The 14,586-nt window shown below is 36.5% G+C and overlaps 1 protein-coding gene across 1 annotated transcript; it reads left to right on the top strand.

Annotated features, from left to right (window-relative positions):
* The first annotated feature begins 3,199 nt into the window (after positions 1 to 3,199).
* LOC137137152 (C-type mannose receptor 2-like) lies at positions 3,200 to 11,311 on the top strand. Its single transcript, XM_067523089.1, has 6 exons — positions 3,200 to 3,319; positions 4,903 to 5,012; positions 5,565 to 5,608; positions 7,621 to 7,989; positions 8,135 to 8,497; positions 9,945 to 11,311. The coding sequence occupies exons 1-6, from the start codon at positions 3,200 to 3,202 to the stop codon at positions 10,289 to 10,291; spliced, it is 1,353 nt and encodes a 450-aa protein (XP_067379190.1). The 3' UTR covers positions 10,292 to 11,311.
* The last annotated feature ends 3,275 nt before the right edge of the window (positions 11,312 to 14,586 follow it).

Raw genomic sequence — 14,586 nt, 5'->3', positions numbered from 1 at the left:
GGTTTGTATTGTAAAAAAAAAAGTGTTTCTGTTTGACTAACTGCTGGGCACCAGTGAGCAATTGCTTACTCACGCAATGTATGTACTGGATGCACTAGAACTGTGTGTGGGAGTTTTAAAGATAATGAGCATGTCTAACACTTGAGTACCCAGTACTGGATTCTGTGCAGTAATCTTCCTAAATTGTATTTGTATTTTTCTGTATAAAAATATTTGTATCTTTGTTTCTTTAGGGTTATATTATATATTTTATTATATTTACGCATTTATTATTTATTTATCTGTATGATTATTTTACAGTAAACGTCTTTCCAGTAAAACCAAAGTATTGTTTCAGAGTTTTGTAAATAACTTAATATATTGATACTGACATAGTGTTAATGACACGTTTACTTCTACATGTGTTACTACATGAGATTACGTCTGTAAATGTAAATATATTTGTATGTACACATTAATCTGTGCATCATCACTTCCATTTATGAGTTAGAGTCAATAAATAAAAAGGAAGACATAACACCATTTGTGGTTAATAGTATCGACACTATTGAAACCCATAAAAATAACTTTATCCAGCGAGTCTAAACATTTTCATGATTCTGATGTTCTCTACCAAACCTTGACTTAATCTATTTAATAGAAAATGTAGAAAGTCAAAAGATTTAAATACTTACACAGGTGTTTTCTCTGCCAGATGAATATGCAGTTGTCAGCTGATGAAATATGTTCCTTTATTAATTTCACACTGCAACTCTTTAGCTTTATATCTCTAGTGAGGTAGGTGACACCCCCTCCCATCTTCTTCATCTTCATCCCTCCTCCTCACAGACATACAGACACTAACCTTAATCATTATCTTATCTCCACTGAACAAAATGTAACATCCTTTCATAAAAGATATTGTCGCTTCTTCCTGATGCAGTTTTAGTTTATTGCATTAACTCTGTAATTTGAAATACAACCAGTGACTCAGCTTATGATCAGAGGAGTAATCCTCTAGTTCTGAAACAAATGCCTAAATACTGATTTTTAAGTTATTATCATTAGTTATCATTTGCACATTCACCTGCTGTTTATATTCACTTTAGCCTCTCACAGTTTGAACATACTAGTATGAAAGTGTAGTTTTTGCATTGTTTATACTGCCAGCAACTTGTCTATTGACCATCTATTGTCCGTGAGACTGCACTTGTACATGTACTGATAAGCCACAACATTAATACTAATAGGTAGTTTTAATGTTGTATTCACAGGTAAAGTGCAGAAATTAAGAAAAATAAGAATGTATTTAATTTTCTGACTGAATACTGTACTGTCCCAATGAGTTTTTGTGACAGTATTTGAGAATAAATACAGGTGCCACACTTCATGCATGAACATATTTAAAAAAAGAGTTGACATAACACATGACATGGAGGTTTGTTAGCTGACTCGACGTGCGTATTTACAGAACTATTGAGTGTTCATGACCAAATAAGGTTGACTGCAACGAAGGCTTATGTTGGAAGAATGATTAATTGATTTCAGGACTCAGGGTCTCTGGTAAAACTAAACCAGATTTGGTGTTTTTTTTTTTGAAAGAGAGCATCTTGAACTTAAGTTGTCCTTTAATTACAAAATGTCGTCTGTTAAAGTTTAATTCAAATTGAAAAGATGCTGTTAGCACAGACCTGCGTCACATTTCCTTTTGGTAAAAGGGGAAGAAATGTTGCAGACTGTTTCTTTAAGGTTGAAGCTTCTTACAGTGTATTCTTCATAGTGCCAGTACCCTGCTATTATTAACCTGCTCTATTAAACATCTTATATGTTCACTGTTCCATTGTGCCCTGGTCAAAGTCAATTGTTACACCCACACTGGTTAAGGGTTCAGCAGAGTAGGTGTCTACGCAGTCTTTTTTTTAAGAATGATACACTAACCATTTGTAAAGAGTGAAGACTCTTTAGATAAAAGTATTTAAACTCTTTGGTCACTATGTATAAACGTGGAGAATGTACAGCGAAACTTCAGTAATAGGCCACTGTCTTCACCAGAAAAACAAATGCATTGCTTATGGCATCATATTAGACTTTAGCAAAGTGTGTTCTTGACAAAAGGCCCATACATTGTTGTTTATTACTAGTAAATACTGAACTGGTGTGAGGTTGATGTAACTTACTGTGTCTTACTGGTCACTGCGAGGTGCTGTTAAAAAGCTAAGCCAGGTTTAAAGATGCTTTAAACTGCCTTATTGTATTTGTACTGTATATGTTGTATAAACAGGGACAAAAGAGGGCTCTGTAGTACTGCTATTGGTAGTCTGGACAATCTAAAGGTAATATCGACAGGTTACCTTTAACATTTTCTATCTTTTACCACAGGTAACAGAGAGTTAAACATAAAAATGTCTCTGGTTCTGCTGCATTGATTTTTAATGTACAGGGGCAATTCTAGAGGACTCTTATGTTAAATACTGTTTGGTGGTTAACTGTAGGTGACGTTTCTAATTATTTGAGCAAAAAGTGCTGCCCTTTTGCTCTCTGAAACAAAAAGTACAAAAACATGAAACAGCATAAAATAGAATTACAGAAGTAAAGTACAGGTACATCGAGTTTTCAGTCCCACCTCAGTTTTCCTACATTTCCCAATGAGCCTTTCAGTGTTAGCCAGGAGTGAAGAAAACAACGTACAGCAGTGTCAGGGTAGGGACACGACATTTATAGTTTTGTGGTGATAAATTGCGAGTCACACCTTCACTCCATGTCTATGACGGATGTTTTGTGTCAAATTGAAAACCTTCTCCTATGACTTCTCTGTGATACATCAATCTAATGCACAATATTATGCTTGTGTACCTGTGAATAACAAACAAGGATGTAACAGTTTTACATCAACGTCTGACCTGTAAGAAATGTTGTATCAGTCATCAGTAATGTACAGTAATAGTATTTTGTAATTGGGTGGAGTCACTAAAGTCTTTGTATTAGGCCAGTCCTGCATAAAATCTCATTAGACAGATACACTTTTAGACAGTCACTGCCTCTATGACTCCATGTCCACTTGTCTGAGCACATTGCATTGGTTCAGCTGTGGGTACTTTTTCTGATCACTGCTCTGTGGAGAGTTATCTGCACATGACCACGGATCATTGGATTATCTGTCTTCATCTACGTGGGTCGGCTCAGGCTGGGCTCAAGCCAGATTTGGGAGCTCACAGATGCAATGCGTCACTTCCAGCTGCAGGGGGCTCTCCTGCAGTGCACTTACTTCATGCAGGACAGCATGGACAACAGCAGCTGTCTTGATGAGCTGGTCCTGAGTAGGACCTATGGTTTTGTCCAGGTGAGGCAGGCTGCAGAGTATTTATACCACCTAAGTATGATCCAGTATGTGAAGAGAATGAGGTAATAATTAATTCCCTATGTAAGTCATTCTCTTTTGAGACTTTGTCTAATGTTTCTAATAGTGTTATAAAACTGTGTGTCTCCTCTTTTGTGGTCTTTTGGCATTCATATTGAAGTTACATTTATCTAACTGTTTGAACAATAATAATGTTATCACTCTCTTTTTGGTCGAAGTCAATATTTGCTGATGGAAACAGCTGCAGGATGCTTTGCAAATTATTTTACCTAGTTTCCATATTTCCATATTTTATTTGTCATACAAGGCAAAACAAACAGAAGGCTGCACCATAAGGCTCTTAATAGGAACTTTCTCTTACACAATTCTGTATATGTTTCGTACTTTCCGTTTTTTCTTTTTTCTTTTTCTTTTTTTTTTTGCAACAAATGCATATCAACTATTAATTTAAATGTAAAGTGTATGTGTATTAAACTTTTTTTTTTTACACTGGACACATCCATCCATCTATTATCTTTAACCACTTATTCTGTGGAGCCTATCCCAGCTGTCAATGGATGAGAGGCATGGTACACACTGGACAGGTCAGGACTAAGACTGATACAGACAACCAGACAAGACAAGACATACACAGACAACCATTCACTCTCACATTCACACCTACAAGCAATTTAGTTCCACCAATTAACCTAACGAGCATGTCTTCGGACTGTGGACAGAAACTGGACTTCCTGGAGAAAAACCACGCAAGCACAAGTAGAACATGCAAACTTCACACAAAAAGTGTGTAATTAATAATGTCCCTTTCATTATCACACTTAGAAACTGCCTCAGTTTCAATGGTTTTAAAGTTGCAGCATCACATGGGAATGCAATATGACATTTATATTGGCCAGCGTGTCTATGTAGTACATTAGTGTCATATCAATCTAAATATAGCAATGTAAAGTATATGGCCTTCCAAAATGATCAAAACATATACACAGTAACATACAATCCTGCTACAAGGGACATTTTTTTATTTTTTCATAGAAAGCTTTCCATCATACAGACAGTTCTTTCATTTTTCTTTTGTTTTGCAATGCAAATTAGACTTACTTGTGTAAACATGTGTGACAGTGTTGGGGAAATGGACAGGAGGAGAATGAGGTGAAAGCTACTGTATGTGATCACAGAAATGAACTAATTCAGGTTTGGAGAAGGGAGAAGGGAACAAATGAATTTACTCAGCTAATGTTTCCTGCTCATGTCCAAATGTTAAGTGATGTGTCTTAAAATACAACAATAAGTGATCAGTGAATAACACACCTGGGCTCAATCAAACTAATGTTTGATTACTTTTAAATGTAACTTAACCCTCAGGTTCTGTCTCTCTATAAATCCACTCAAAGTAATATGTGTCTATATATGTTGTATTTCCAGCATGAGTAACTATAAAATGTTTTTCTTCTGATTCTACTTCATTCCCAGTGCATTAAATTACCTGTTTCATGGCCCGTCCTTTCATAAAAACAAATGTTTCCATTAAAAGCTCCACATTTTAATATTCAAATGCTGACATTTAGGAAGCTGGAGCAGAGAAGTGCTGTATGAGCTGCACTGTTTTACTGAGAGTAGTCTACGTCAGCACATCACGCATGAGGGATAACAGGAGGATTTTAAAAAATCACCAAATGTAAGTCAAAACTCAGTGATAGCATGTTTTAAAATCCCCTTTGTGTGTGTACAGATGTTTGTAAAATGTGAATCAGTCGTTTTATTTGAACACTTTGTAACCACTGTTACTGTGTGTGCTCCAAAAGTAATGTTAAGTATTGTTCATATGGTGGAATGTTAATATATTAAGACAATAACAAAAACATGGATCGTTTACTGTGTATAGTACAATTAAACTGAATGTCTGCAAAAAATTAAAAGTTTGCTTAAAATCTACGATTGTTTGCTGACAGTGGCGTGTTTTTAGCATTATGATATCTCGTAATGGTTACTGTTATTGTCTCTTTTAACTTTATGAACAAGAAGGGGAAAAAACATAACTAAGAGCCAGAACCGAGATGTTGCATTGTATATTGTATGTGTTCATTAGACTGCAGGCCCAGAATATAATGTGCTAATAGGCTTTAATGCATTTCTAAACTTTTGCACTCTTAGATTACCTGCACATACAGGAAGTGTGTGTGTAAATCAAACTAAAAGAACTCATTAAGTCCTTGTTTTTGGTTTGAAGCAGAGAAAAAATGCAGTCAAGTGTGTTTCTGCTCATTCTGATGGGTAAGTGAAGCATCTGATCAGAAAAGCTATGATTTTTTTTACCCACTCATCTATGTTAAAATCAACAAACTGTCCATCAGGCTTGTTAACATCTACCATTTCCGAGTGTTGATAAGGACTAGAGGTGTAACAGATCACCCCCTCATGGTATGGTTCAGCACGCGCGATCTGCAGACAACAAAGCTATGCAACTTTAACCTGGCAGTAGTGCGAGACTTTAAATTAAACCCCTCCCCACTCATACTGGCCTAAAACTGCAACTTTAAAGTGTGGCATTGTGGATAAAATATTGCCATTGAAAACAAACTCAACTTCATTAAGTTTTTTTTCAATGTTTTCAACAACTGAATTGAACAAAGTTGGCACTGAAAAAAGCTGCTTTGAATAAAAACATATTTCTTCTGTTTTTGATCAGATTGAGTACAGTTGGTTTAAAATTAATTTGTTTTCAATGCCAACATTTTATTTTTAATCTCAAAACCTTAAAAGCTTTCTACACCAGTGTGTCCATGTTTCCATTGAACTCGACTACACTGTAAGAGATGAGGGCCATACATTTTACCTTTTAATCCATAAGTCCTTTGAGTCCATAAATCACACCAAATTAAAAAATTATCAACGTCACAGAGTTTTAAGGAAACAAACTCTGACTCTGCTGTGGCATGAGATCCCAAGTCATGCTGCTCTTGGTGTTGTGCTTCTGATGACCAGGTTCTTTCAGAGGTTTTAAATTGGGTTAAATTAAAACAAAGATTTGATAAAACTTGTACTCAGTCTGCATTTGGATTATATCAGTGTGTGTGTAATTTCGTCCAGTATTTCAGTTTTCATCCAGACAATGTGAATTTGTTCCTGCCAACATGATTTCTTAACCTATGTTGTTTTCAGTGAAACAAGCACTGGGTGAAAGTGTTCCACAGTTTTTCCCTGAGTGATCCTGAAAGGAGCAGGTCATGGCAAATAGAGATCAAAATGGACATATACACAGTTAACAGGCTGTAACATCAGCAACTAACAGATTCTGATTCACTTTTCTGATTCACTCTGTAACGAGTCCAAGTTACTAGATCATATCCCTCCGTGCAGTTAACAGAAAAGAATGAAATTTGTTCAAAAAACAGTGTAACTTTAATAGATTTTAAATTAATGTTGTCCAGGGCGTATGCTGCAGTTTCAGAGTCTCAGATGAAGTTCATTTGTCAGACAGTTTGAGGGTTGCAAATTGAACATTCATTATGGTGTTGTGGGTTTCCTGGTTAAATGAATCATGTTCACTGTGGCCTGTTCCAAATGTATAATAAGCAACCAAGTTTTAAATAACACCAGGCTGAAAAATGTTGAAATATTCCTTTAAAGTCTCTGTTATTACATTAAAGTAAAATAACAATGCCACAAAATGTATTTTCCCTGGCTATATGCCATGTCGATGTGCCTGTCACTTCAGTTCAGAGAGTGTGCTGTCCCGAGAGTGACTGCAAAGAGGTCCACCCTGTCCCCAGGCCAGCCCATTGTTCCCCACAAGGCATACAAACACCACAGGCTCTTACTTTTAATTCACTATATCATTTCATTTGTTGAAAATAGAAAATATCATCAAGCCTCAATGAAACATTTGAAATTTTGCTGTATAATTGAAGTTTAATTTTGAGATTTTATTAAAACATTTGATATTTTGAATGTTGTTTTATTTAAATAAAAATAGATATTTGCGTTTGTCAAGCTCATAAGTAATAAATGGAAATGTATATTTCCGCCATATTATGTTTTATCCGTTTTTTCCATTTCTCACAGAGAAACTGATCTGCATCGATCATTACTGTTTAATATCTTTTACTTATGCACAATTGTTATTTATGAATATTTATATGTTGTATGTGTCAATTAAGAGTAGAATCATCTATTTAGTAAACTGAGGGTAGAATTCAGTTTGAAGCTGCAAACTCCAAGTGTGACAGGTATTTATGATTTGTGTTTGGTATCAGATCCATGACTATAGTATTTCCTGTTTTTAGGTCACTGTTCCTTCACTTTCCACCTGTATAATTACCACTTTATTGAAGATAAAAAGACCTGGGATGAGGCCCAGAAGTACTGCAAGGAAATCTACACAGACCTGGCCACAGTGTCTAACATGACAGACATGATGAGTGTCCATAATTCTACTCAGTGTCAGCAGGAAGCCTGGATTGGTCTGTACAAACACCCTGAAAACAGAAGATGGCACTGGTCTCTGCCAGGGGTGGAGTTTAGTGACAATCAGACAATATGGGACCAAGGAGAGCCGAATAATAAAAATGGTAAAGAGAATTGTGCTCTGATGAAGAATTACACCTGGAAGGATTTCCCCTGTAATGACCACTATGGATTTATCTGCTACAATGGTGAGAAAATGTGGCTCATAATACCATTATGTATGTTTAGCACATCTAACATTTTTATTTGTTGCATGTATTAAAATAATTATATGAGTAAAAATTATATTTTAACTGGTATTAACTGTGCTGATAAAAATCCACTTTTTCACAGAAACAGAGCAACCTAACAGAACATTTCATAAAATTGAGTATGGGATGACCTGGTCACAGGCTCTGAACTACTGCAGAGTAAATCACACAGACCTGATCAGTGGATTTGATCAGTTAAAGGATGTAAAATCCCAGCTTGTGTCTAAGGTGGAGCCTGATGAGAAATTGTGGATCGGTCTGTACAGAGCCACCTGGATGTGGTCGGATGGAAGTAGTTACTCTTTCAGATACTGGGAAAGTTTATCAACCAATGATCTGGTTGATGAACAAGGTGACAAGAAATGTGCTACGACTGTGTTAAAGAAAGGAGGAAAATTGAGCTTTGATGATTGTAATAAAGAAAAACCCTTCATCTGCTACAGTGGTGAGTTTTGCAAATAGCTTTCTCAGCTGATTTCTAACGTAGAGAATATGAATTTATGGCACAGAGTGTTAACTGTTAGGGGACAGGGACACCATCTTGTAAAGTTAACTTTCAGCCTGCTAAGTGGCTGAGTGATTTCACATCCCAGCCTGATGCTAATGACTTCCAAACCTACGATCTGTGTTTTATAAGTCTGATACCACTGATGGCAGCAGGATGGGTCCACTGTGACAACACTTTTCAGAATCATGAAGTCAAAACACAGCCCCCATCTCTTCAACAGAAAGACTGGGAAATTCTCAAAACATCCATGAAAACGAAAGTTTTATACAGCATCAACTTCAGATTCTGTATAAGAGTAGCACACGAATCATTCTGAAAGTCCAACTGAATTTAAAGACTTCTTCTATTTTTATTTACTTAAGTATCTATAGTTTAGTTCCCACATACGGAGCTCCCAAGGTGGCATCTGGGAGAGACGATTATCCAACGCCTACAACTTCACAACAAGACAATTTGTGTTCTATTTAGGATGAGATGTGTGTGGTTTAGTGCCCTCTGAGTACAACGACATCACATAGGGAAGTCCACTCTGCACATCCACATCACACTCTGCCAGAGTATCATATTTGTCATGCAGCAGGATTAATATTTTAGTCTCCAAGCTGACCGAAGCGGTCCGCATTTTACGCATGTGGAAGTTGTAACTATCTACATTTTCTGTCTGTGGTAGACTTAGACTATTAACCTAAATCCTGATCATCTGCAGAAGAATCAAGCTGAACTCCGGATGATATCTATATTAAATTTACAGTATAATGCTATAGTCAACATGTTTATTTTGTCATTTCAATTAGATTTTTATGGCAAAATGTTACTTATGCTGCATAAGGGGCCATTATGAAGGCTAGTTATAGTTTGTCTCAGTTGCTAAGATGCATTTAATAAAACTAGGATCCACTTCATCATCACCTTCTCAGCACAACAGAAGTTTTCTTTTGCAAATGCATGAACAACTACACACTTAAATTCTTTTTCTAATCAGGTAACTCACACATTATTCAGTGACCCAAAACAGCTGATGGAAATTACTTGCAAAATTATGAATTCCTAATATACTTGTGTGCAGCTCCCAACCCATAATTCTTCAATTGCCAACTGAAAAGTTACAGGGGCCAGTTTTATTTCATTTCAATATTTTTTTTATATTAAAAAAATATATTTATTTAACATTTTTAATAAAGTAGTTTTTTCTTAGTACCAATAAACTAACCTACTCTCCAGTGTACTTTTTTCTTTTTTTTCTTAAGTTGTTGTTGTTTCTGGTAAAAAATACACAAGCAGTGACTAAAATAATACTGTTTTGATATTAATAATGGCATTTTTAAATTCTTGTTGAAATTCATTGTTAAAATGTAACTTAAATTTCTTTGTTTGTCTATGACAGGTAAAGTGATTCTGATCAAACAAGACAAGACATGGAACGAGGCCTTAAATTACTGCAGAAAAAAGTATCATGACTTGGTCTCTATCACCTCCCCTAACATACAGGCAGAGGTACAAGAGGAAGCTAAGAAAGCAAAAACAACCCATGTGTGGATTGGACTGCGCTACACCTGCACTTTGGATTTGTGGTTTTGGGTCAGTGATGAGCCGGTCTGCTATGACAACTGGGACTTACCTAAAAAGACAAATGAGTGTGGCCATGCTGCAGCCATGGAACCAAATGGACAAAATAAGTGGTTTAAAATGGATTCTACAAACAAATTTAATTTCATCTGTTCTACGGGTTAAGCCCCACTCTAATACTAATAACACAGTACAGACAAAAGCAAACTGACTAAATGTAAAATTCAAAGTATTTTGATTTTTTGGGATATTGCCATTCATGAATTTATCTTAATTTTATGTTTAAGTATTTTTAATTTAGTATTTACTGTGTTCAGCTTTTCTATGTTTGAACAATATAGAAAAAAGAATGAAATCTGATGCAAAATGGTATAAAAATGTATTTCTGATTTCAGGTGATTTATTTATTTTTTTTCCAGTTGAGAAAGAATACAGTACAAATGCTCTGACATAATGAATTTCTGATATGGTCTAGTTTAGATGCTCATTGTAAATCCTAGATGTCAAAGACAGTCTGATGCAAATAGATCTGCAAATGATGAAAACTGTTTTAAGAAATTTCTTTTTACAGACTTGTTGAAAGTCTGACCACAAGTTATGTTGTTTGAAGGAAAATGTTGCTTTTGTTGTATGTTTTTAATGTTTTTAACATTTTGTTAATGTGTTTGGGCAGTGAGCTTCTGTTTAATAAAAGCTTCTGTGTATTGAAATGTGTATTGTCTCTGTAAACAGAGACAAGCTAAACACTGTAAAAATTACTGTAAACTATTCCTTTAGTTTGACACAGTCAATACAACAAAGCTTTGGGCAGTTATTGACAGGTGAACTGAAATTAAAAAGGATTTTAAAAATGTAAGAAAACAATAAAGAAATTAACACATTTGCAAGTGAAGTCTTGTACTATATAGTTATAGTAAAACAATTATATCAAATTATTTCAAAAGTTTCCAAGCTCCTTTTGATAAATGAATGAAAAAGAAACCTTTAATTTCTATATAGGGTACATTTGTACATTAAATAGTATGTTGATGAAAAAAAAAAACTTTCTTTTCCTTTATGTATTGATGAAAACACTTATGCTTTGATTAAGATATGATATTAATAATGATTACATTATGGAAATCAAATGTATCTGATGATCACCCATTAAAAGTGAATAAACTGTTTAACCATGGAGTGGTCACCTTTCTTTTCACTTTAAAACATCAGTCATATTTTGGGTTTGAAATTGTAAACCATCCAGTGCAGCTCCTTATTGTCATGATCCGACACACTTCCTCCCTCTGGACTTTTATTTTGTGGCCTCTTCTCCCCACTTCCTGTGCCTACTTCTGTTCTGTTAACTTTACCTTCGTTATCCCTCGTTGTTTGCACCTGCTCCCCTCACTATTTAAGTCCAGTCTTCCCCACACTTCACTGCCAGAGTCTTGTTGTTTAACTCCCAGCCTGTGTTCTGGACTCTTGGTGTTTCTAATTATTATAATCCTGACTCCTTTTCTCTGTATCTGCAGCTTTGGTTTGAGGTTTGCCTTTGTTCATTTCAGTGTTCAGTCTAGTTTTTAGTTGTCTCTGTTTGTTTGACCTTGGTTCTGTGTTTAAGTATGCTTTGTTCGTTTCCTTAGCCTTCCCCATGTGTTCATTTGTTTAGTAGCGTATGTCTTTTACCCCTGCCCTATTTCATTTGCTGTATTTCAGATTGTTAGTCTCCTAGTTTTTCCCATGTGTTCACTTAAATTAATTTCTTTTCATATCCTAGCCTTATTTTATCCCTGAACCTTTGTTGTGTTCATTTTGGTAAATTATGTCTCCCTCCTGTTGTCTACGTTAGTTCTATTGTCATTTTGTTTTTGATGAATTAACCCTCTCATGTTTGGTCCCGTGGATAGTTTGTGTTGGTCTTTACCTGTGGTGAACCTGTTTCTTGTACCCTCCTGTTAGGAGCTATTTCCGTTTGTCATTAAGTTTTTGTCAATAAAAGCGCTTTTGTTAGTTCAGTCACTCACACAGTCTCATCTTTTAGGTCTACCCAACCATAATCTTGATAGTAAGATCTGGCCAAATTAAGGACCCAGAGACATGCAAGTTTGTTTTTGTTTTTTTTCCCCTCTTCTCTTTTTCTTTTCCCCCCCTGCCCCGAAGGCATTCATGTCCTCCTTGGGGTACAGGCTCCAGACACAAAGCCAGACTCGGGTCTTGACAGGTTATGAAGGGAACCATCCGGCAATCTGTTCTCCGGGCGTGGGCCCCTGATGTAGGAGGTCCAAACCTCAGACCAAATCCCTAGTCCCAGATTCCCCTCACTGAACCTAAACAAACCTGCTCAGGTTTCCCAGCCCACAAGCAGACCTGGCCTGGATTACGCTCCTGAGCCTGCTTTTGGGCCCGTGCCTGTTCCGCTCTCCGGGTCAGCTATGTCGGCCCTGCGCATGGCCTCGGGGCTGGTCCGGTTCCAGCACCTGCCCCTGGCTTGTTCAACACCTCACCTAGCCCTTGCTCTGTTCCTGTCTCTAAGCATGTCAACAATGCTCCCGGCAAAGGCTCTGTCCCTGTTTGCCTTCTCTCTGTTTGCCCAGCATCACCGCCGGCTTCCTGCCCGGCCCCCGGAGGGCCTTCACCTCAGCCGTTGCTGCTAGCCTGCTGTCCAGCCACCGGAGGGGTTCTGCTCTGCTCCCTGCAAGACTTCTTATCTGGCCCCGGAGGCCTTCAGCTCCTGTTAGGAGCGATTGCCGTTTGTCTTTAAGTTTCTGTCAATAAAGCCTTTCTGATAGCTCAGTCTCTTTTGGGTCTACCCAACCATAATCTTGATACTTGTATAAACCAGTCGGTTACTGTAGTTCAGATCGAGGGGTAGGGGGATGCTAGAAAAAGACAAGGTGGGAGGAAAAGAGGAAATAAAACTTCTGATGGTCGCATGAATCAGCTCCCTGTAGGACTTTGGAGATGCATTAACTTTTGATTTGGAATTTGTCCAAGTAATATAAACGCACAGTAACTTACAAACATTTTTCCACTACGGATGTTTGAATAGTCTAAAAAAAGTGTTAACAAGCATTTGCACATTTAGAAAGAATTTACATTCAGAATTTTTACAGTTTCCACATCAGAGTGTAGGTTACTTCAATACTCAGACATTGGATGCGCTGGACACATTGTTTTTAATGGAAGCAACTCATTCTTTTTACAAGGGGAATATTCGGATCTGCATTTGTCAGTGTTTGTTAAATTATTAATCACTTGCTTTAAAACTATTTAAAATTGTTTAGCCAATGAATTATTATTATAATGTGTTAGTAAATTGTAAGTTATTTAAACTCTATATATATTTCATCACATTTTATCCGATGCAGAAGGATTTTCAGTGTGGAATGGTTGTAGATCAAGAAAAGGTAACTCTTTAATAGTTTCTTTTGTGACTGGAACCTTTTAACCAGGTTGTGAACCAGAATACAAATCAAACAAAAGATGTCATTTGTAGCCTATTATGTGGTACACAACTGCGCTGCTCTTGTGCTTTCTGATCAGTTTGCAAAGGGTTGTGTCCATGAGGCAAGAACAGTCTCTTGAAACCTCAATCCCAGCATGGCCAAACATGAGTTCTGAGATTATCCCAGCACAGGAAAATGTGTTAATATTCACCCAACCAAAATTAAATGATTAAAAATTTATGAACATATAAGCAATACTCTCTAGTCTGAGACACTGGGGGCGTGTGGGGTGAAGCACAAGTGGGTTCTTAGATCATTGTGGTTTTGTCCACAGCCATAAAGCTCACCAGCCCACTATTCCCAACGTTCAAGCTTTAATCTCTACTGACCAAAAACTTCTACAGCGTTATCTCCTTATTTTCATCCTGCTATTGCAGATTTATCTGAAATCACTATAAGCCATTGCCTTGCTTTTAGTTAAGTCTTCTGTCGATCTGTGACACAAATACAAAGGGCTCATGGGAAATGGTTTTGTTTAGAGGCTGCTACAAAGCTTAACATCAGATAAACAATTATATGGTTTAAAAATCAACTGTATACATCAAATACGGTACACAGCGTACTTCTTTACAAGGCTGGAGTTCATTAAATATCTTGGAGAATGAATTTTTGAATCGGAATTCATACATTCCTCTTCAAATAATTGGAGGTGGAGGGGCGGGAAAGTAATTCTACATCAGAATGAAAAGTACAATAATCACTGAATTTAGAAATGTTTAACTTCCATTCAGTACTAAATTAAGTACATAAAATTTATTCTCCACACAAGTTACTTTTTTCGCTCTCATTGGCATTTTTCATTAAATTGAATCACCTTTTTACCAATTGATATGTATATCCTGTTCTTATAAATGGATCTGCTTGTGAAAGTCATGCGAAACCTTCATATTTAGATAAACAAATACTGACATCCAGGAAGCTAGAAAAAAACACTGACGTATTTGTGTAGGGCTGTAAGCTTGTGTGCAGTTGACA

This window comes from Channa argus, chromosome 12, assembly GCF_033026475.1.
Source record: "Channa argus isolate prfri chromosome 12, Channa argus male v1.0, whole genome shotgun sequence".
NCBI classification, from domain to species: domain Eukaryota; kingdom Metazoa; phylum Chordata; class Actinopteri; order Anabantiformes; family Channidae; genus Channa; species Channa argus.
This window is presented reverse-complemented; position numbering and strand designations above follow the sequence as displayed.